The sequence below is a fragment of the Ambystoma mexicanum genome, chromosome 4q (assembly GCF_040938575.1).
Source record: "Ambystoma mexicanum isolate Mex_15411 chromosome 4q, UKY_AmexF1_1, whole genome shotgun sequence".
Classification (NCBI taxonomy): Eukaryota; Metazoa; Chordata; class Amphibia; order Caudata; family Ambystomatidae; genus Ambystoma; species Ambystoma mexicanum.
In genome coordinates, this window is record NC_090928.1 from 446,885,162 (window position 1) to 446,908,586 (window position 23,425).

Here is a 23,425-nt window from a genome sequence, read left to right on the forward strand (position 1 = left end):
GCTAGAAAGCTATAAGGACACCTGACACTAATTTCCTGAACACCCAAGAAAGAAATCAAGAAAGACGGGCCTAGGACCCGCACCCAATAAAGAGGATCATCATCGGTCATCTTCATAGTCACAATGCTTGGCAGGATAGTGAACCAGGTCTGCCAGAGAGAAGTAAGAAAAGAAAACCTGCTCTGGGACCAGCAACCACCTTATATCACAGTACCTGGCAGGATAGTGAACCAGTTCTGGGCAATTAAGAGAATAAAACCATACGGGTTGGGGACCTACATGCAAAAAACTAGGAATTAAGTTGGACTAAAGTAAGGTCAGGGGAAGGGAAACATTCCTGCTGGTATTGGAAACCGTAACAGAAGCCTAAGAAAAGGGCAGAGTAAGGAAAGCATTCCCCGTGGTGTTGTGAACTGTAAAGCAAATCTGAGAGAGGGCCAGTGGAAGGGAGACATTCCCCCTGGTGTTGTGAACTGTAAACTAAAGCCAAGGAAGGCCAGGGTAAGGGAGTCATTCCCCCTGGCTTTTTGTGGGAAAAGCACAGAGGACAAGAAACCTGGAGAAGGGAGGCATTCTCGATGAACCCAATAGGGAAAAAGCAACTATGGGTTATAAGGAATGTTGATGTTGGAACTGGAACATTACCTTTTGTGTTTTGAACTATGAACGTTGCTAATTATTTGACACTGCAACCTGGAACTTTGTTTTGCACTTTGGGAAGGGATTAAAACCTGGGGAAGGGAATCATTCCCTCTGGTAAAAATCTCACCTTTCAATTGCAACTGTGATCTGCTGCCCAGAAGAAGGGAGCCATTCTTCTGGACCAAGATCCACTACCTCTTTAGTTTAGTTCTAAGTGTAAGGGACAGAAGTAGGTTTTATTTTACCAGGACATCCTGCCCGAGACCGAGGTATTTTTAGTTGAGGTAGGGAAACCCCTCTTAAGAGTTAGGGAGAGGTAGTTTTTCTCTTGGTTTTTGGTACAATAAAAGTTTTTGACAACGTTCATGCCAGCTGAGTGTCATTCTCCTCCTTCTGCACCTTTACAATAGATTGTTAATTAATTCCGTCTTTTTCCATTCTTGTGTGCATGCATCCAAGCTTGGTGTGTGCATTCTCCTTTGCTGTTTTAATATGCCACAATGTGTGCTAAAAGTATCACCTCCTTCTGGGCAAAATAATGCTACAGAGATGAGCGATGAGAAAGGGGTTGAGGAGCAGAGTATTTGGATGGCATGGCAACTGGCAATGCTAGTGGCGTGAATTGGCTGCATAATACATTATTTTATGTGCCCATCTACTCTTTATTTTAGTCTTTGGTCCATGACCTTCTCATTTCCATAGTCCTTTGGATAAGTCCCACGCCTTCATCAAAGTTCTCCTTGTTTACTACTATCGTTTGGGTCTGCTGTTCTTTTTCAAAGCCATTGAAAAAGTCCTTCATCACAGTCCTGCATAAAAGTGTTTGCCTCAATCCTTCTCCTTGGTCGTCAAAGTCGTTCAAGTCAGTCCTTCTTATTTGCTACTACTGGCCATCTGCTTCGTCACAGTTCTTCTCCTTGATTACTACAGTCATTGGGGCTGAGGGGACGGCAGAATGACGCAAGAGAAGGCTAAGAAAGAATTAAGACCTGCAAGTAGAGCTTGTAAGAAGCTGGCTGCTGAAAGCATGAAATATAATTTAATCCATCAAAATGTAGCTGCGGGGGACCCAAGATGGTGGCCGGCAGGAGAGGACGCGCGTGAGGTCTCTCCCAGCCAGGCCGGAGCACGAAGCACCTTAAACAGCATTATCCTGGTACTGTAAAGGAAGCAAGAAGCGACCCGCATGTGTTTTTGAAGGAAGGGAAGTGAATTGCCCGTAGCAAGGATGTTGGCAGGATCTCCGGAGTGCGGAGCACCGAGGCGGACCAGCGGTGAGACACAACAAGGGCCTCGCGCCTGGGGACCTGCGGGGGACAACACTCCAGAGTGGGTGCGAAGCGGCCAGTACAGGAGAGACCAAGGAGAGCTGCAGCGGGCGCAGAGCCCCACCTCCGGAGCTCCAGGTGCGGCGACGAGGATCGGTGAAGCGCCCCTCCTCTTCCTTGCGCTGGCGGGCGCCGGGGGTGTCTTGCGTCGCTGGGCAGACGGCGACGGAGCAGCGGAGCGGCACCTTCTGGCAGGCTCGCGCGGGGGCTGGGAGCGCCGAGAGTGGGTTTGGTCCCGTGGGTAGCCGGCCCGGATGCGCCCCACAACACAAGGAGCAACTTAAGAAACAAGGTCAGTGGTCTGGCGGCAGTGGGCGCCCTCTCACATCCCACTGGTTGGGGCATTGCGGCAACAACACGGCGGAGCAGGCCCAGCAAGCACGGGCAGACACCAGAACTTGACAACTGTGTGCACAATCATTAGCTAAGCGCAACCACAGCCTCTGGTGGTGCTGGTGGAGCAGGCCTGAGCAGTAAAGAACGCGCCCATCAAAGCATCTTGGTGCGCCCAGCGGCTCCAGCGCGGGCCCTCCCCTTACCCCCCCCGGGATACACATTGGACAAACTCTCATTACCCATCGGGGCGGTGAGACCTGGAGGGGAGGAGGGAGGGGGAGCACATCAGAGGGGGCCCATTTGAAACCCCCCATCTTACTCACAGGCACTAACAACACAATTTAGACCCGTGGGTGGCTGGGGTGCAGATGAAGAGGGGTGCCCGCATCATCAGTGCGCCCAGTGCCAAGGACAGTCGAGGGAGGGTGGAGGGTGTGCCAGTAAGAATTTGGAAACCCTCCCACTTAAGACAGCCAACGGAAACCCAAACCTGCGGCATCCCACACAACACAAGCAGCGCATGAGGGGCGCGCAGCGGAGCAATTTTATTTTTAAATTTGTTTATTGGCATTTTCATTAGTATCAGATACATGATGTTCAGATATGCCTTACACATATAGCAATAGAATTGTATTTTAAACTTAACATTAACATTATACAAACAACATTAACTGTCTCCTTGTTTAATTCACATCTTCTAGTGCAACAGCGCAATTAGAGGATACCGAAAGCAGACTCCGGGGGACGGGGTGGCTAGCACACGCCCATCTTGAAGAGAATAAGAAATTGGATGCAGCTTCAATGTCCAAGTCTGAAGCACGGCCATTGAGTCTGACCCAATCTCCCCCCCCCCAAAGAAAGCAACACAAAAGCCTGAAGCAGCTGTGGGGAGCTGAGGGAGGGGGTACTCCAAGTAGAGAAAAAGAAGATTTGCAAGAGCTTAGTAGGCGGAAGATGGGGGATGACGTCATGACCAAGCAAGATATGCAGTTCTGCTTCAAAGAGCTCTAAGATCAGTTCCTAACTTCTATACAACAATTCCACACACTGCAAGAATATATGAAGCAATTGTTGCATGAGGTGAAGGTGGACCTGGCGAAGGTGAAAGAAAGAACAGATACACTAGAGAGAACAGTACACCGGATGGAAGAGGAAGCCCAAAAAACAGATGAGACTCTGGAGCAGCTGGCCAGGGCGACGACCAGCCTCGAGCTTCTAGAAAATAGATCTCGGTGGTCGAACATACATATAAAAAATCTGCCAGAATCCATTGAGGACAAAGACCTGCGAGTCACAGTCTCCCAGCTCGTCGCGGATATTATGGGTGCAGACACCGAACCCCAAATAGGGATTGACAGGATCCACAGGGTGGGTCCAAAACGCCCACCACAGGCAGGAACGAGGCCCAGGGATGTGGTGGTTGCTATGTCGAGCTATGCCCAAAAGGAGCAAATACTGAGAAGTGTAAGATCTAAAGCTAGAATAGCAGTCAATGGGCACGAGGTCCACCTATATTAAGATCTGGCACAAGCGACGCTCTTGAAAATGAGGCTGATGGGTCCATTGGTGCAACATCTTATCTCTAAGCAGGTGAAATATAAATGGACCTTCCCGTTTGGACTATTATTTACTTGGGAAAGGGTCCAACTTAGAATTATGACGTGAGGAGGGGGAGCAGCTTCTGGACATTTCACGAGATCAAGAGGGTGAGCCACAAAGAACCACAGAGAAATTGACAGGGCCAAAGCTCCAGAATGCCTGGACCACCTCTGGAAGGAAAGCTAGAGGAAGGAATAAACAATAAATCTAGCTGCCCCAAAGCAATTCTGGTGGGGGCGTCATAGGCCCGGAGTCGAGGGATAAAATGGCAATTCGAAGGACATGAGGGAAACTTAAGAGGTGAAAGCAACCGGATAACAGCAACAGAGCAAAGGCCCGGGTGCGGCGGCAATTAACCCATGGAGCGAGTTGAAGTGGGGTTTAGGAATCCCCACGCTTATTGCCTGAGCTATGGAGGGGGCATTAAGCAAGGGGCGATACGCCCCGATGCGATTAGGTACCATGCGCCCGCTCAGGAGGGAAGGGAGGGAGGGGGAGTCAGAAGGTGAAATGACCTTGAGAGCAGCACCTTCGTGGAAAAGCACCCCGAATTCCTATGGGCAAGAGCATAAACAAAGGCCGGACAATGAATGTGTCCACAGTAAGAGGGATTAAGATCCTGACGCAGAATGTGAGGGGGGATGATCACCCCAATCAAGCGGAAAAAGTTGGAGAGGCAAGTATGGAGAGAAGGGGCAAGGATTCTGTAATACCAAGAAACCCACATTCAGAGAAAAGACAGAGCCAAGATTAGGATGAGAGGCACCTCATAGATCTACCTAGCGAACTCGGGAGAAAAAAGAGCTGGGGTCCTTATAGCTCTGCAGGACTCTCTAGGGGCAAAAGTCCATAGCACCCTTGCGGATAAAGAAGGGACATTTTTAAATGTCCAAGTAGAAGGTTTCAAACTGACGCTGGCGTCTGTCTATGCGCCTAACATAGGCCAAGACAGTTTCTTAAGGGAATCCCTTACGGTTTTGGAAAACTTTGCGGAAGGTGAGATTATACTGGGGGGAGATCTGAATATGGCGTGGAATCCAGCGCAGCACAGGACACCGGGGGCAAGGTCCCATGCGCTCTCCCCTTCCAAAGCCATGAAGTCGACGATGGATGCATTAGCACTGCATGATGTTGGCGCTCCAAGAGGGGCGAGGCGCAGGGATTTACTCATTACTCGCATGCCCACAATTTGCAATCAAGGATAGACTACGTCTGGTGCTCTACAAGCCTATTGGGGGCAATGGAAAACATCAACGTGGGCCCGATTACACTCTCTGACCACACTCCCATTGTGGTGACACTGACGGTGAGGAACCAGAAGAAAAAACTATGGGCGTGGAAATTCCCAGAAGACATCTTGCAGGATTGTGTGGTAGTGGACAAACTTAGAGACAAAATTGACTTATATTTCGCAGATAATAACACAGGGGAAACGGGGAAAGCCGTGGTATGGGACACCTTCAATGCGGTAGTAAGGGGCGAGGCATTAGCATCGAAAGCATTTAAGGACAAGCAGAGGACGAAGTGGGAGGAAGACATTGAAAAGAAACTTAAGAACACCCAAACAGAGTTGGCGGTCCACCCAACTAAAGGCCTAAAGACGACAATGAAACTTCTGCAAAAACAACACGCACTGATACAAAACAGGAAGGCAGAGTGGATGCTCCTGAAAGTGAAGCAGAAATATTACATAAGTGCCAACAAAGCGGATAAGCTGCTATCAAGACAATTTAAGGTCAAGATGCGAAAGAAGACCATCGTCCAGTTGGTCGATGAGCATGGGCATATGCAGTCGACAAATGAGGAAATGGGAGGCATAATGGCGAGATTCTACCAAATGCTCCACAAGTCGGAAAGCCCAGAAAAGGCTGCGCAGGAGAGGTTCCTGAGCGGGATAACTCTCCCCCAGGTTCCGGAGGCTGACAGAGAATTCCTGGACAGGGAAATTCAACTGGAGGAAGTCGTTCAAGCGATTAGAAAGCCACCGAGAGGGAAGGCGCCAGGCCCAGATGGGTTCACGGACACCTTTTACAAAAAATTCCAGGACTTACTGACCCCCAAATTAATGGAACTCTTCAATAGCTTCAGGACAACGGGAGTGACAACCGCCTCGATGAGCAAAGCCAAATTCGTGGTGTTTCTGAAACCGGGGAAGGACCCAATTCATCCAGGATCCTATCGACCAATCGCGCTGATGAGCCTTGATGCCAAGCTATTCACCAAAATCTTGGCTGAAAGACTGTCTAAACTGCTGCTGTGCTTGGTGAGCGCGGACCAATCGGGATTTGGCCCCTGGAGGCAGATTGCGGACAACACCTATCAGGCGTGTCACATCATAGAAAAGCTTGAGCACACAGGGACCCCGGCGATCCTGGTTTCTGTCGACGCGGAAAAGGCGTTCGACAGAGTTGAATGGTGTACCTTTTTTCCACAATGCGATGAATGGGATTTGGGCCCTGTTTCCTGAATATGGTGGAAGCCAACTATAGATGCCCTTCGCTGAGAGTAGCGGTAAATGGCGTTCTCTCCACACAGATTTCCCCTCTCAAGAGAGACGAAGCAGGGATGCCCTCTATTCCCGTTGTTGTATGCTCTGTTCTTGGAACCTATCCTTATCAGAATAAGGGAGTCCCAACGGGTGGAAGGAGTGAGGATGGGAGGGGTGGAGCATAAAGTAATGGCATTTGCCGATGACATGCTTTTTGCCTTGACTACACCAGAGAAATCCCTCCTAGCCCTCTTGCAAGAACTGGAAGAGTTTGGAAAGGTGTTGGGCCTAAAAATAAACAGGAAAAAATCTGAGATACTGAATTTAACAGTAGACCCCAAGCTAATGAACAACATAGCACAGATAACTCGTCTGAACATGGCTCACACATGCCTGTGGATTAAATTTACGTCGTCCATCAAACAAATATACAAGGCCAATTGTCCACAATTATTGCACCGCCTGCAGCAAGATCTGACTAAATGGAATCCGCTCAGCATATCATGGTGGGGCAGACAAACGGTAGTGAAGATGGCTGTCCTGCCGAAGCTGTTGTACCATTTTCAAACTCTCCCGGTGCGGATACCGAGAGCCTTTTTTTAAATCGCTATAATGGCATTCATGTGGCAAAAAAAGAAGCCCCGAGTGGCAATGACGACCATGACAGCTCTCAGGCAAGATGGCAGATTGGCATTCCCACACTTCAAGAGGTATTATGAGGTAGCACAATTAAGGGTCATCAGGCAATGGGTGGACCGGTCCCGCCAGCATCTATAGGTATGTCAGGATGTTGCAGTGGCGGGAGGCCCCTTGTCCAACCTGTTGTGGATGCACAAGAAACAGGCATCTGAACACAGCTATCAGTGAAGTGATGGGAGCAGGGTTAGAGGCGTGGGATGGGGCACTAAAAAGAGGGGCTTTGACCACAATTCCTTCTCCATTTACGCCTATATTTGGTAATCCAGACTTTCCTCCTGGCCTAAATGCACAGACCTTTAATAGCTGGTCTGAGGTGAGATGCACCATTATCAAAGATATGTATAAAGATCAAAAAGTAAGGTCATTTCAAGATTGTATGCAAGAATTGGGATGTAAGCCTACAGAACATTTAAAATATGTGCAACTCTTACACTGACTCCAACTCCCCGCTATCAAGGATGCGGCTACTAGGCAGTTCACAAACTTTGAAATGTTTATGACCAGCGATCCGGGAACACGGAAACTGATCACCAACTTGTATGCGCATCTGAACTCGCAGGGGGAAGAAGTGGTATGGCAATACATGAAGAAATGGGAAACCACACTTGAAGAAACAATACCGAGGCCACATTGGCGAAGTTTGTGGAACAAACTCATCAAGCTGACCCGCTCTATCCAGCTGAGAGAAATGTGCCAGAAAATAATATTTCAATGGCATTATACACCGGCGAAACTTCATGCCATTTTTCCCAATGCCAGTAACTCCTGCTGGCGAGGGTGCCCATCAACGGGGGACTGGCGCCACATGTGATGGACCTGTCCGAGAATCAAGCAGTTTTGGCAGGAAGTGATAAAATAGGTCAACGAAATGGTCCCGGCGGTGGAGCAACTAGCATCAAGGATATGGCTCCTGGGCATGTGGGACCTAAAACAAAGGACGTTCTCGAAAACTCAGCAAAGAGGCATCATGGTGCTAGTGATAGCAGCCTGGCTAGCAATAGCCCAACATTGGAAGAAACCACAGCCGCTGCTATGGAATGGGTGACTTATAAGCTACAGGGAGATCAAGATGTGTTCCCCACTGAGTGGGGGGGGGTGTTCTCTCCTATCTTCAGAGTGACTTTATGCTTCAATGGTGTCCTCACAATATTAGAATTCTGGACATGTTATAAGCGGTTCGGGGGACTGAACTTTCGAAAGCAATTGGCCGATGGGAATAGAGGAAATGTGCAAGTGTGGGTGCTGTTTACCTGATGGGTCGGGGGAGGGGTGGGGGGAGGGAGGAGGGGACGTTGTTGGTAAAATTGGCTAAACATATGGACATTCAATAACAAAAGGGGGGGGGGTAGGGCGATAATGGTTCACAGTTTAAAATCTAGAGGCAGTTTGCTTGACAATGGATGACCTTAACACAGTTTAAATGTTGGTTTATATAAATGGTCATATGTTATAATGGATTATACCTCTGTTGGAAAATAAACATGGATAAAAAAAAGATGGAGCTGCTGTTATGTTGAAACCACCCAGCAGTCTCCATATGGATCTGCTTGTGGTACCTATATATCTTGCAACTGGGGCCTTGCTTGGTAAAAGGGTTCAAAATATGCATGGAACTCAAGCTACCTTCTGTGTGAAACGTGTAGGCAAACACTGAGTCAAGCACTGAGTCAAACAGCTGCTTCAGGTTTCCTGGAGGTAGAGTGCAAGGCATGAATGCTGACGCTGGAGATTGGCATATGCCCTTCACGCAACCATATCTTCCTTACATGAGTAATAACTAGAAAATGTACAGGACTGTTGATGCACTCCTTGCATGGGCATGGCTAGTAAACTGGTGCTGAGTCTTCAGCCAGGACTATAGTCTCATCTTGTGCCAAATATTAGTTACATAGCAGTACATGTCTTCATACGCCTCATTTAGCATGGAGGCCTGTACTCTATTTGTCTCTCTGTCCTCTCCAGGAAGAGGGTCCATATCAAAGCCTGTGCTCTGCAGCCTATAACAAGGTCAAATTCATTAGAATCTGTAAGGAGCTCGCCAATCCTACTGCAGTCGTCACCTCTCCTGTTCCTTCCCAGCCCCTCTCACGGCTCTGGCCTACCATTTCACCACTAAAACTCAGGACATCCTGTCCTCGCTTTCCTCTTAGTCTCTCAGGCCCCCTTTGGCCGCCTTGCCCTCTCCTTTTCCTTTTTCCTCCATCTTTCTGGCAACAACTGACAATGGGCCTCATTACACGGTAGGCGGTAAGGGTTTACCGGTACCGGTATTTTACCGGTACCGGTAAATCCTTACCGCTTTACTACGAGGTCCCTTTGCGTGTTGGAGAATTTAATGCCTGCTTTTTGCAGGCGTTAAAAACCAACCCGCAAAGGGACCAGGGAGCTAATTACGGTACCGCAATTTGCAGTGCCGTAATTAGCACCTTACCCATTCCCATTATGCCCTATGGGGCAAAAATGGGAATGGGGAAGGGGGAATTACCGCCCCACCAACCTTGGAATAGGGCGGTAATTCCCCTTTCCACCAAGGCGGTGCCAGTATTTTACCGGCATGGACCAAGGTGCTAATAGTACCTTGGTCCACCGCCGTCCGTGTAATGAGGCCCAATGTCTCTAGACAAGTCCAATCTATGATATTGTTGTCCAAACAGGTGCTCCCCTGCTCCTCCAGAACCATCAAGGACCACCCTCGCTCCAGCCTTGGCCAATTTCTGCAATCGCTCTTTCGCCACTGGATCTTTACCCTCTCTCCTCAAGCACTCCCTCGTGCACACCCTCCTAAAAAAGCCTTCTGCCGATCCTACATGTCTGGCAAACTATTGCTTGATTTCTATCACTCCTTTCCAGGGCAAACCCCTGGAAAAGCTGGCCATCTCCCAGCTTGCCCTCCACACTGAATCTGTTGGCTTCCTCCATGACCATCAGTGTGGCTTCAGAGCAGCCAGGGGCACAGAAACTGCTCTACTGAACACCCATGAATATCTGCTCTCTAACCTTGACTATAGTTCTCCCTCTGTCTTCATCCTCCTTGACCTTTCCTCTGCTTTTTGACACAGTCAATCACGCCACTCGATCAACAGACTCTGTGTGAACCTGGGCATCACGGATCAGGCCCTGGCATGGCTGATCTCCTTCCTCCTGGACCGTTCCTCCCAGGTCCAACGTGGGTCCTTTCTCTCCACCACCTTTCTCTCCACATGTGGTGTTCCCCATGGCCCTATTCTCTCACCCTGGTTCTTCAATGTCCATCTGGCCCCTTTGGCCCACCTGATCTCCACCTTCTCTTCTAACCTTCAGTGTTATGCAGAAGACACTCGGCTCTCTTTCAGGCTTCCCTCAGCCTCCTCCCCTCCCTCGCTCATTCCTGGCTGTCTATCTGCGATTTAGGATTGGTGCGCCTCAAACGACATTTGCTTTAATGCCAGTAGGACGGAGATCCTTCTCACTAGGACCCCTGATCCCGCTTTCCCTCCCACTCTGGCCACCCTCCTTGGGCCCTCCAACTTCGCCTTTCAGTGAGGCAAAAACCTTGGTGTCATCTTCCACTCCACTTTCTTCTTCTCTCCTCACATCACAGACCTTGGCAAAAAGGCCCACTTCCAGCTGCACCTCCTCAGAGGTATACTACCTTTTATCACTTTCCCCCAAGAAGTTCAGCATCTCCAGAGCCCTGGTTCTCTCCAGTCTGGACTACTGCGACAATCTCAATCTGCCTACCTCTACACTTCACCCCCTGCCACTAATGCAGAACAGGACTGCAAGACGTATCCTTGGCCTCAAGCCCAGGGACCGTATCTCTCCAGACCTGAAATCTCTCCACTGGCTCCCGTTGGCTGCAATTATTAAGTTCAAGTCCCTCTGCATCATCTACAAGGCTTTCTGGGGCCAAGGCCAACACTACATCCAACTCTCTTCCAAAATGCCTTCCTTCTATAGCCCTTCGTTCAGCTACCTCCAACTCTCCGAGGGTCAGACGCTTCTCCAGAAAGAGTTGGTGGGGGTAGATCTCTCACCTCTGCAGGTGCCTCCCTCTCAAACAGCCTCCCTGACCCTCTCAGCCTTGAGCCAGACCAACTGAAGTTCCAGAAGCAGTTCAAGACCCTCCTTTTCTCCTCTGCCTTCTCTCTCTCGCTCCCTTGCTACCTTACATGTCTGCTGCGCCGACTGGTTGCTTGTGTTCCCTGAGTCTCACTGGGTACCAAGCTCCTCCAGGATCAGTCTTCCTGTGCACTGCCTCCTGCCCTACTGTGCACTTAGGGGCTGTAACTGTTACCCCTACAGCCTCCTTGCACTTACACAGAGCCACATGCCCTGGCTGCACTACTCAGACCCATGCTGCCCTAATTGCACTTCCCCCTTCCTCCCCTTGCACTCCACCCCCCCGCACTTCTCATGGTCACACTTGCATGATCCGAATGACACAAGGCTTAGTAGGATAGTTTGTCTTGTCCTTCCTATGTGTTCCCTCACTTGTCTTGTGGTGCCTAAAAAACACTTGTGTACAGGCGCGTTATAAATGCCATATCATATCATATAGTCTTACTTTTTTGCCTCATCAGAAAATGATTGTTAGTGGTCACATCATTTTGTTGGATATTTTTACAGCCATAGGTACTTGGGACATACAGTAGTGTTTTAGCATTATTGATGGTGTCATGCTTGGGGGTACAGAGATGTAAAAGCATGTTATTAGCCTTTATAACAGACTGTAAGCAGCAGGTTTCGTACCTCACCTGCCTTCAAATGATGTTAGAAGTATTTAATCTGCAAGCAGATGCTAACTGCTCATGTAATACTGGTCATGCAATGGTGGCCCTTCAGCTTGCGTGTTTGTCTGAACTGGGCCTGTCTTTTATAGGGGGGCAACCAATGTATACCCACAAATATAAAATGCAATGAACACCTTCAAAACCCCAATGACTTTGCCATTGCTTGTTGTGCAGTGGGGCTAACCGTAACTGCTTACACACGTCTGTGATTGGTGGGGCCCTCCAGTCACTATACTGTGTGCACAGGATTGTCCCGTCTTCTGATCCTCCCTAGACTAGACTCCCATGTGTCCTTCCTAACCCAGTCACAAGTTTCTGGTGAGACTCATTATGCACAGAATCATTTTACTTACATTTGCAACTGTAGATCTGTGGGTCAAGACCTAAAAAGGGGGACAGTCACAATCTTAGAATCGGGTGAATCTGATGACGGCCACTCAAAACCTACCTTTCTCCTCTCTATGGGCATACGTGCACAGTGCTGTCTGCATACTAACAGTGTATTTCCAAAGCTTCTGCTATTTGGTATTCGTGGATCTGATTGTGGCCAGTGCTTGCAGGCCACAATACTCTTTTATGGGACTCGTGAATTTCCTCTCCCCTAGCTGGGGTTGGAATTGGGTCGGCCTGTCAGTGAGATAGGGGAGGGAAGAGGGGATCCCCCATATACTGCCTACAGGGTAATCAGCACATGGTGGACGTCTTTTACCCGCCCGCTGCGTCTCCCTAACCTACTTTTCCCTTCTGTCACACATGGCTTTATCAGACTTAGCATAACAGTGACTCATGCAGACATGTTACAATGCCAATTATATTTTCACTTACCTTTTTCACATTCGATTTTAAAGATTTGCACATTGATGATTAACACTACAGTACACAATGGCACCTCACATGAACAGAAATTGGTGAAGCTACTCAGAACTTACCAGTAATTGAAATTGTACTTTGGCCAACTGAAGGGCTATCCTCCTCTTCCTGGGCGTCGAGGAGAGAGGATCTGATATACGTGGCTAGATTCTCTATAGGGCTCCCTCCCGTTGCCATCAATGTATTATAATGGTTGTCAACAGGCGACATTCCGCTACCTTTCAGTTCATCAAACCGTTTGGCACACTGGTGATCAAGATGAAGAACAATCAAAGTCCACAGGGTTTCTAACAAATGCATCTTTCCGAACGGTTTAAGACAACAAATATGCACACACAAAGATAATGGTCCTCATTCCGCATCCGGCGGTAACTCTGCCGGTGCTACCGGCGTGTTGCCGCTGGACTCTGAATAATTTGCTGGCACCTGACTTCCCAGTGACACCGGGGGATTACAACCCGGCTGTCTGAGAAGTCAGGCGCCGGCAAATTCTAAATCCCCATATGGGACTCTATGGGAATGGGGATCACAGAAGCACCGGCTCTGTTGCTAACGGTGCCGGTGCTTCCGTGACTGTCTGCCTACCGTGGCCACTGTGCCCGGCAGGGTCAGAACGGTCAGGCACAACGGATCCGGCAGGCAGACTTGTAGTTTGCCGGTCTGGAAACAACGTTGCCGGTAAACTCACTGACACCGTTGTTTTCGGACAGGCAAACTTATAAGGAGGCCCAATGAATGAAGCCAATACATAGTAATGCATTCGATGGACAAAGGAGCAGAACTAGCAATTAAAACACAAGACATGCACACATCCAGAGTAGTGTTTTTACATGGGACCAGATGTTACCAGACCTATTTATCTTACAAATGGGAGGCCATACATCAACAGCTACAGAGTGTTACGCCCAGATGAGGTTAATTCAAAAGCACTAGGGTTTCAATATCCACACAAAATCTGTAATCTCTGGATTAATGTGACAAAGTGAACAAATCTTTTGCGAATCCCTGCAACTTTGCATCAGAAAAGCAAGGCGACAAGTTCAGAAAATCTTTTAATGCATTTTAATTGTCAAATCCAATTTAGTCTGCAAAAATATTCTCCATATGTTAAGCTTCCCTTGTTAGAAGTTACTTTTTGCATCATGCCCATGTCATTTGAGAGATGCTCATCCCGTCGCTTTTCGTACATCTTTTCATGAAGACAACAAAAAAATACAGGACAGAATGAGCATTTCCTAAATAACATTGGCCAGCTTTTAGGTGTGGGTGACGTCTCAGCATGTATTTCATAGTACAGACCCCGCACTGTTTAAGTTGAAGGGAGGCAAAGAGTTGTTCTAGCTATTATTAACATGATAGAGCAAATGCACAAATTACATTTTTAATAGTGAGTGATACAGTAAACGTGCAAAATGTAGCGAATGCATGAGCTATATAATAAATGCAGACTACTCATTTGAAAACATTTAGCTGTGGCTAATTCGAACCTTCTTTCGGCACTGCCACTGTATAGAACACCACGACACTCTACACAGAAGGAATGATGTTCAACACCTTTACTGTTATTACAGGAAGAGCTGGATGAACACCCATAGGGTCTGCGGTAGAACACAACTCAAAAGGGATAACTTTGTCCAATTGTGTCAAAATTGAGGTAAAACACCACAGGCGCTAGGGCATAATCAAGAAGGGCCTAGTTTCCCAGTCCAAGTTACAATTATCTAGTCTACAAAGACACACTTCCATGGACATAGCATCCAGCAGGCTATCTAAGGTAACTCACAGAGTTTGTAGGACCCAGCATGCTTGCTTTCTTGCCCTCCTCTGGGTGCTTCCTGGCTCAGATAATATAGCCCTCTGATCAGGAGGTCAACTTTCTAGGTTTCTGGATTCAAGACACAGGACACGTCAATATTCAAGGAGGTATGATCACCCCTTGTCTTAGGGGATACCCAAAACAATTACCAGCAGGACTTTGTCCCCACTGCTCAGGTGCTTTTTCAGTCTGAAGCTATTCTCGCCCACCAGTAAATAACAAAAGTGTAGGTATTGCTTACAGGTCAGATGAGCCGAAGAGGCGGCATCGATCACATTGCCAGATAATATGCCCACTGGTCCATAGTATTCAGAATGCAGAAGAACAAATTACTTAACAACTGTAACGTTCTTTCGACTGGATGTTCCTCCCACGTATTCCTCATCTTATGATAATTCGTTATCTCCAGCTTCGCTGCTTCGGAAAAAAAAAAATTCTTGGCAGAGGGTGCTGTGCTCGAGGTCGTGGCGTCGATTGTCCCTCGACGGTCTCCGTACCGTGTGGACGTCACTGATGGTATAAGTAGCTCGAGCCGTGCCTGTTGCTCCAGTTCTGTTTTTTCGATGAACACATATAGGAGGAACACCCAGGCGTGCCTCATGACTGATGCACACTTCGTGAGAGGAAAGTGTAAGAAACGTAAACTGTACTGCGGGGTAGGATGGGAGGGTCGATGAGGAATACGTGGGAGGAACATCCAGTCGAAAGAACGTTACAGTTGGTAAGTAACTTGTTCTTCGAATGGATTGTGTCCTCCCACGTATTCCTCATCTTATGATAGACTCCCATAGCAGTGACAATTTTGGAGGTGGGAGTACCATTTCAGTTTTCGTGGACAGAATGCAGAACTGCCTTTGCAAATAAACCCTCGTTAGAGGAGGCAGTGTCCAAACAATTATGTTTAACAAAGGTATGTATTGTTTTCCCGGTTGCAGCTGCACAAATGTCTGCTGCCGGGACTCCCCTCTCTAGAGCTGCAGAAGTAGCCATTCCCCTTGTAGAATGGGCACGAAGCCCATCTGGTGGTTCTTTTCCTGCTAATCTGTAGCATTCAGTTATGGCTAAGATGATCCAGCGGGATATGGTCTGTTTTAATACAGATAATCCTAGTTTATGACCAGTATAACCCACAAATAGTTGGTCATCTTGCCTCAATTTAGCCATTCTTGAGATATAGAAAGTAAGAGCCCTCTTGGGATCTAGTCTGTGCAATCTCTCCTCTTCTTTGCCCAGATGAGGAGGAGGATAAAACGTTGGTATTATTATCTTTTGCGACAAATGGAAGTCTGAAACTACCTTTGGTAAAAAGGACGGTTTAACTGTAAGGACTACTTTATCCTAATAAAAAGTAGTAAATGGCGGTTTGCATGAGAGAGCTTGAAGTTTGCTAACCCTGCGGGCTGATGACAAGGCCACAAGAAGTACAGTTTTTAATGTTAAGAGCCTCAATGGGCAGGCGTGCATAGGCTCTAAAGGTATACAAGTCAATAATTTTAGTACTAGATTTAAGTCCCAAGTTGGGACATGAAAAGGTACTGGGGGGTATACATTAGTAAGCCCCTTTAGGAATTGAATGATCAATGGAATTTTGAAATATGAAACCTCTTCTGAGGTGCGCTTGAAAATGGACAGCGCAGCAAGGCATCCTTTAATTGTCCCTATCTGGAGCCCCAGATTGGCTAGATGCAGTAGGAAAGAAAGCACCATTGGGGTGCCACATTGAAAAGAGTCCACATTCTTATCTTTGCACCAGTTACTGAACTTGTCCAGCGACATCGGTATAAAGATTTTGTTGCTGGCCTTCTGGCCGAAAGCAAGATCTCCATTACGTCACCCGGAAGGTCCCAATCCTTGTATCTCAACCTCTCAGAAACCATGCGTGAAGGTTGAGTGTCTTGACCTCTGGATGGAGAACCCGACCTTCCTCTTGGAATTGGACAGCAAGTCCTCGACTACACAGGCTTAATTTCACCCGTGTTCGAACGCCGGTATTAATTTCGGTATTAATTTCTTGCCGCATCTTCCCACCACGAATTGGGATTGACGCCGTTCTTTTGTGTTAAAAGGTATACAGAAACATTGCTTTTATTAAAGTTGATTCTCTTCTAAAAGGATCCTCAGATTCAATCGCTGCGTTTCTTTCTCTATTTGATTTAGGATACCCTGCGAATCTGATGCTACGACGTCTTTCTGAGTCCCACACTGGATGCCTGAATGATGTTTATTAGAGTTTCCCTCCAGTTTCGTGTATGACCTACCTGGCGACACTCGGAAGTAAGCTATCCTCTACATGAATAAAACTGTTCTGTGCCCTGATTTTCTTGAGCACTGCCCTTGGTAGTAATAACATGATAAATGGTAATACCAACAGGAAAAAGAACCAATTTGGAATGACTGGCCACTTTTCATCTATTTATGTAGACTGTGCCATGAATCATCTAGATGACTATTAATCAGGCAGGAGGTGCGACAATTTTGTCCCTGAAGGAGTCATTGATGGCTTTGTCCTTATCTTTTGATCACACTCGACCCAGGAGGTACTGGTAAGGGTTGGATCTTTTTTATGTGTCATACGAGGGTACGTTAACTGTGTTCTGTGGCAAGCACAGATTTAAAACTAGCTTGTCTATAGGACAAATATTGATAGTATATCTACATGTATTTTGCAATATGAGGAATAAAATAGACGGCCAACACAAGTTTTGTGTATACATCAGAGGTTATGTATTTAATGACATTTTAGTCCTATTTTGTAAGTCAATGTTTTGATGTCCCGTGATTAATTATATATATATGTACATCTTTTTAGATCTTTGACGCCAATAGTAAGTTGTTCATAAGGCTCATCTTGAAGAAATGTCCTGTCCTGAAGATGGCCACTACATTTATCTTCTGTATGGACACTTGAGAAACTGTCCCATCTGATTACTGGCCGAAACATGTCGACATTTTTTATCTCATCAAATGTCTAATTTTAGCCATTTTGTATAATTTGTGTATTAGGATTAGAAAGTATATTAAGTTGCCTTATCTTTTGTGTTTGTTCTCTTTCTGGCTTTTTGTTACCTGTAGCCTTGCCTTATTTTCTCTGACACAAAATACTGTACTTTTATTTTGTGCGCGTTTTTATCTGTTGATGTATTATTCTGTTTGTCTTCTAATATGTTTGACATCCCTAATTAAAATTACTTTCATGTATGCTCACGCTTGTGGCTGCCTACAGTTGCTGTCTGCACAGATGAATGCTGTTTTGTAAATGTATATATGTGTGACCATAAGTTTTTCCAACCCATCTCTGAGGTTAGAGTAGTGAGGAGTAAGCAATTCTCCAGTGCCAGTTCCCTGACACACTTATATATTTTCTCGTCATTTACCCCAACTTTGAGAATTGCTCCCCCGTTAACAAAAAAACGTTGGGATCTGGCCTACTTTATTAGTACATTCTTTCCCTGTACAGAGGGCAGAAAGGCCTTCAGCGCTAGTCTGATTGCCCTCAGCTCCAATAGGTTGATGTGTAGTTTGGACTTCGATGGAGACCAACGACCGCCGATTGTCAGATCGTTGGTGTGTGCTCCCCACCCCATGATTGAGGCGTCCGTCACTACTGTTATCTCCGGCCATGGTTGCCAAAAGGATTCTCCCTTGAGAATGTTGTCGTTGCAAGCCCACCATAGTAGATCCTGAGCAACTGCGCTCGGGACTTGCAGAAGATCCGACATATTCCCTGAGAACTGGGACCACTGAGTTCTGAGTGCCCACTGAAGGGATCTCATTCTCAACCTGGCCTCTGGTACTAGGAAAATGCAGGTTGCCATGACGCCGAGCAACCTGAGAAAATCGAAGGCCGGTAGACATTGGGCATTCTGGAACTTTGTTACCATCTGCAGAATGTGGAGAGCTCTCACCTCGGGAGGCGAGGCTTTTCCCGAGGAAGTGTCCAAGACTGCTCCGATAAACTGGAGCTTTTGGGATGGTATCATGTGGGACTTCTTGAAATTGAGGGAGAAGCCCAGTTTGTGAAGGAAGTGGCAGGTGATCGAAAGATGTTCCTGAGTCTGTTCTGGAGAACGTGCTCTGATCAACCAATCGTCCAGGTAGGGGTAGACATGAATCCCCCCGCTCCTGAGACTCGCTGCCACAACCGCCATTAGTTTGGTGAAAACCCTTGGGGCGAAGGTCAACCCGAATGGCAGAACTCAAAACTGATGAGAATTGCCAATCGCGAACCTCAGGTACTTTCTGTGCCCTGGATGGATTGGCACATGACAGTATGAAAGTAAGCATGCTGAAGGTCCAATGATACCAACCAGTCTTGGAGTTGTAGAGCCTGAAGGATCTGAGAAAGCATCACCATCTTGAACTTGTCCTTCCTGAGGAACTTTTCCAAGTTTCTTAAGTCCAAGATGGGTCTCAATCCTCCGTCCTTTTTTGGGATGAGAAAGTATGGGGAGTACCAACCCCTGTTCCTCTCCGCTACAGGTACCTGTTCTATGGCACCTTTCTCTAGCAGGGTTAAAATTTCATGCAACAGGAGCGGGTCTGGAATTTTTACGGAGTTGGCTCGGTGGATGATTCTGAGGCCTTTTTAGAAAGGGGAGACAGTAACCTTGAGCTACTGTTTCCAGTGCCCAAACATCTGAGGTAATGCCTCGCTATTCCTTCAGATGTTGAGAGATCCTGCCTCCCACTGGTGTCTTGTGGAGCAAGGTCTCAGAGAGATTTGGAGGCGGCTGCAGGAGTGGCTGAGGGCAAAGATGCGGCTCCTGAGGCTGATTTCGCACCTCTTCCTCGTCCACCACGAGGGAAGTTTTTTCTGCCTCTTTGAGAAGCCTGTCCTCTTCCTCTATCAAATGAGTAGTAGCGAAAGAACGACCTCTCCAGGAAGATGATCCTGAATAGGTTTTCTGAGGCTGGCTCATGGAGGCACTAAGAGATTTAGCTGCCGCCTTCGAGGTCTGGAGTTTTTCTAGGCTTTCGTCAGCCTTACTGCCAAATAGCCTCGAGCCATCAAAGGGCATGTTAAGGAGTCTGGATTGCACATCCTGTGCAAACCCCAACTTCCTCAACCACGCAAATCTGCGCAACACAGTGCTTGTAGCCATGGATCTGCTGATGCTATCAGCAGTATCCAGTCCAGACTGGAGACATTCCCCCATTGGCTCCTTCCCGTCTTTGACTATATTCAGGAAGCCTTCCCTTTCCTCGCCTTCTGGAATATGCTCAGCCGCCGCCGAAATACAGTCCCACAGGGTATGGGTAAACCTGGCCAGGGTACAGGTGACATTTGTCGATTTCAGGGCCATGCTACCTGAAGTGAAAACTTTACGCGCCCAGGCATCAACTTTCTTGCCCTCTCTATCCAGAGGGATAGTGGGATATGCAGTTTGTTTTGCTGTGGATGCAGCCTAAATAACCAGACTTTCTGGAGTCGGATGTCTGTTTAAATATTCAGGATCCGTACCAGCTGGTCTGTATTCCTTTGGGAAATTACTATTTGTAGCAGCAATGCTATCAGGATTTTCCCAATTTTTTTATACTGTTCTCTGATGAGCCCTATGAAAGGGGAGAACTGAGTATTTTTGGGGAACTTTGACAATTATATCTGCCATGTCGTCCTGTTCAAACACGGGTGAAGTGTTACCCCAACCCATGTATTCCACTACCCTGTTCATAAGACCTCTGTACCCTGAGTCTGCATGTTCTGCGGGGTCAGGTTTGGCAAATTCTAACTCTGGGGAGGTGTCAATTCCACTAGCAGAGTGTAGAGTATCACTCAGGTCTCTCATTCTAGATTCCTGATCAATGAGTTCCTCAGGAACTTGTCTTGTGCCATATGAAACTCCAAAGGGAGTGACTTCGTCTTCCTCCGAGCCAGATTCCTCATAAATTGAGGACATAGCTTTAAAAAGGTTTGTTCTGGGCAATGGTGTAAATCTCCTTTCTTCCTCAGCAATTTCCTTCGAGGGAATAGAAAAATCCTTCGAAGTTGTCGACGGGAACTTCGAAGACTTCGAAGAAGACTTCGATACAGGTGTCGAAGACGCTCTTGGCTTCGATGCTTAAGCAGTCGACGCCGATGGCGTCGATGAAGCCGTCGAAGCCTTCGATGACTTGAGCTTTTTATGAGGGACAGGAGATTTGCTGGACTCTCGAGGAGTCTTCGACTCACGAGGAGTCTTCGATTCACGAGGAGCCTTCGACGACTTGGCTTCGACTCGAGTATCTTCGATACTACTGGCTTTTACCAAGATAGTTCTCGACTTCTCTTTGTCGTCCAATGGAGCGACCTTAGTGGAATGGCTCTTCCGAGGTTCTTTCGAAGGGGTCGGGCTGCATTCTCGAAAACCTCCATCATCTTTTTACGGAATTCCTCCCATTTTCTGGGGGATTCCGATTTTGTCAGACATTGAATTTCTTCGGTCGACTCAGAAGATGACGATGAGGGAGATCTATGTCTCCTCTTCAGTTTTTTTGACGAGGAAGAAGAGTGTCTCGATCTACTCCTAGATCGAGATCTCTTTGAGTGTCTATGTCGATCCGATTCTTTCGAATCGGTCGCTTTCTTATGCTTTTTGGACACAGCCTTCTTAGAGGCTTCCCTCCCCACTGAGAGTTTACCTCTCCTCTCATAAAGGGCCTTCTCGGTCATGGACTGACAGGAACCACAGTCGTCGGTTCGGTGACTAGAACCGAGACACCAGAGACAAACAGTCTTGGGTGTCGAAGGAGTTGAAGAAGATGACATTTTCACTAAGAAAATCTCAGAGTGCGCCGTTCACGATAGCAAAGCGATCAGAAAAACGGAACTGGAGCAACGGGCGCGGCTCGAGCTACTTATACCATCAGTGACGTCGACACGGTATGGAGACCGTCGAGGGACAATCGACGCCACAACCTCGAGCACAGCGCCCTCTGCCGAGAACTTTTTTTTCCGAAGCAGCGAAGCTGGAGATAACGAATTATCATAAGATGAGGAATATGTGGGAGGACACAATCCATTCAAAATGCACCATTGGTTGTTCCACCATGTTTCTGGAGTTGCTGCGCCGCCAGACAGAGAAAGGCTTTGTGAGGTGAGGTCAGCAGGCAGCAAACCTAGATGTGCAAAACTAGGACTGCTAGTTCCCGTGTACACATACATCGCTTCTAGTATCCACAAAGCCAGATGAGCTTCTGTAGGCTCAGTCCATACTACGAGGCAAACCTGTGGCCCTTTGCTTTGGTGAAACAAACTATGGGAAGCAACCCAACGTCTCAAAATTACAATAGGTCCAGCCCAGAGGGAGATTGCAAAGCCCCATTTAACTCTGGGAAGCCAAAGGGCAGGGTGGGTGTTATGATAAAGCAGAAGTTTGGAGGCAGCTGAAGATAGGAAATTGGAGTGGCTAGAGGGGACTGAAGGTGAGAATTTGGAGGAAGTGGGGAGAGGAGTTGAGGGGGGGGAGAGGGGAGCTAAGGAGTAGGAGTAAGGGAAAGGAGCTAAAAAGGAGGAGATGCAGAGAGGAACCAAGGATGAGAAAGTTACAAGAGGAACTAGGCAGGTGATGAAAGGAGCTAAGGCAGAGGAAGAGAAGGAGTACTATAGTGATTACTAAGAAGAGGTGAAAGGAAGATACCAGGAGGGGAAAGCAGAAATGACTAAGAAGAATGGGAGGAAGGTGGATAGAGAAGCAACAAGTCAAAGAGCGGTTATCCCAGACCCCAGAAAGGCAGAGGAGGGGAGCCCCCAAATCCTTCATGGGTGCATCTGGGTGGGGTAGATGAATGCGCAGGTGATGGAGCATCAAGGAGCTGAAGGAGGAGTTGGGAGAGAGACATAGGACCTCAACAGGAGTTGGGCAGAGCGTTATAATTCAGCAGTAATGCCATTACCGCTGCATTACCGCTCCACTCAATCCCGAGTTCGAGGGAAACTCGCAGCATTCACCTACAGACTCGGAGCAGGAGGTGAATGCACCGACATGCTGCCCATTTTTGGCGCAATTACCACAGCGCAATTACCACTGTGGTAATTGCGCCAAAAATGTCCCATTGAGTCCCATGGACTCAGAAAAAATGAGGGCTTAACCCTGTCACCGCAACATGTGATCCGGCACTAATAGCGCCGGACCAAGTTGTGGTAAGGAACAAGTTACTTACCTGTAACTGTTGTTCTCCAGCATGGGTCTGGCATGGATTCACATGCTCATGAATATTGCCCGTCGCCAGGCTGGGAATCCTCGGTATAGAAAAAATCAGTATCAGTTTTGTTTCTGATCTGTCTTTCTCAGTAGTAACCAATCACTGGTCTTTGGGTCATACTGCCCCCAGCCAATGACTGCCCTCTCCCTAAGCCCCACCCCTGGCAGCCATCCTCAGATTTGGTAGCACGTGAAGTGGCAGTATGACCAAGTGAAGAGCCGCAGAGGGGTAGGCGGGAGGGTTCGCATGTGAATCCATGCCAGACCCATGCCGGAGAACAACAGTTACAGGTAAGTAACTTGTTCCTTCTCCAGCATGGGGTCTGGCATGGATTCACATGCTCATGAATATAAGAATACATAGCAGTATACACATGCACAACCACGGGAGGTGGCAAAAGGCTCAATATCAAGTAATACAACAACTCAACATTAAGCAACTCTTAGGTGAACAGGTTGCGCAGTACTGCCTGGCCGACTCTGGACTCCTCCCTGGAATCCCGGTCGACGCAGTACAATCTCGTGAATGTGTGCGTCGACCTCCAAGTAGCAGCCCTGCAGATGTCGAGCAGGGGCACACCAGACAGGAACGCCGTAGTAGCAGCGATCGCTCTGGTCGAATGGGCTCTCGGACGGCCGGGCAGCGGTCGGTTTGCCAACCGGTGACAGTGCATGATGCAGCCGGAGAGCCATCT

At 47.7% G+C, this 23,425-nt stretch overlaps 1 protein-coding gene across 4 annotated transcripts in view; it reads right to left on the minus strand.

Annotated features, from left to right (window-relative positions):
• SANBR (SANT and BTB domain regulator of CSR) overlaps positions 1-23,425 on the minus strand; it is a 1,021,507-nt gene that overhangs the window by 868,439 nt on the left and 129,643 nt on the right. For 3 of the 4 annotated variants that reach the window (XM_069608017.1, XM_069608018.1, XM_069608019.1), the window contains exon 3: positions 12,794-12,980. The exons of the other annotated variant lie outside the window; for it this stretch is intronic. In XM_069608017.1, coding sequence (XP_069464118.1) covers positions 12,794-12,980 — 187 coding nt within the window. The remainder of the gene's footprint in view (positions 1-12,793; positions 12,981-23,425) is intronic. 4 annotated transcript variants of the gene reach the window in all.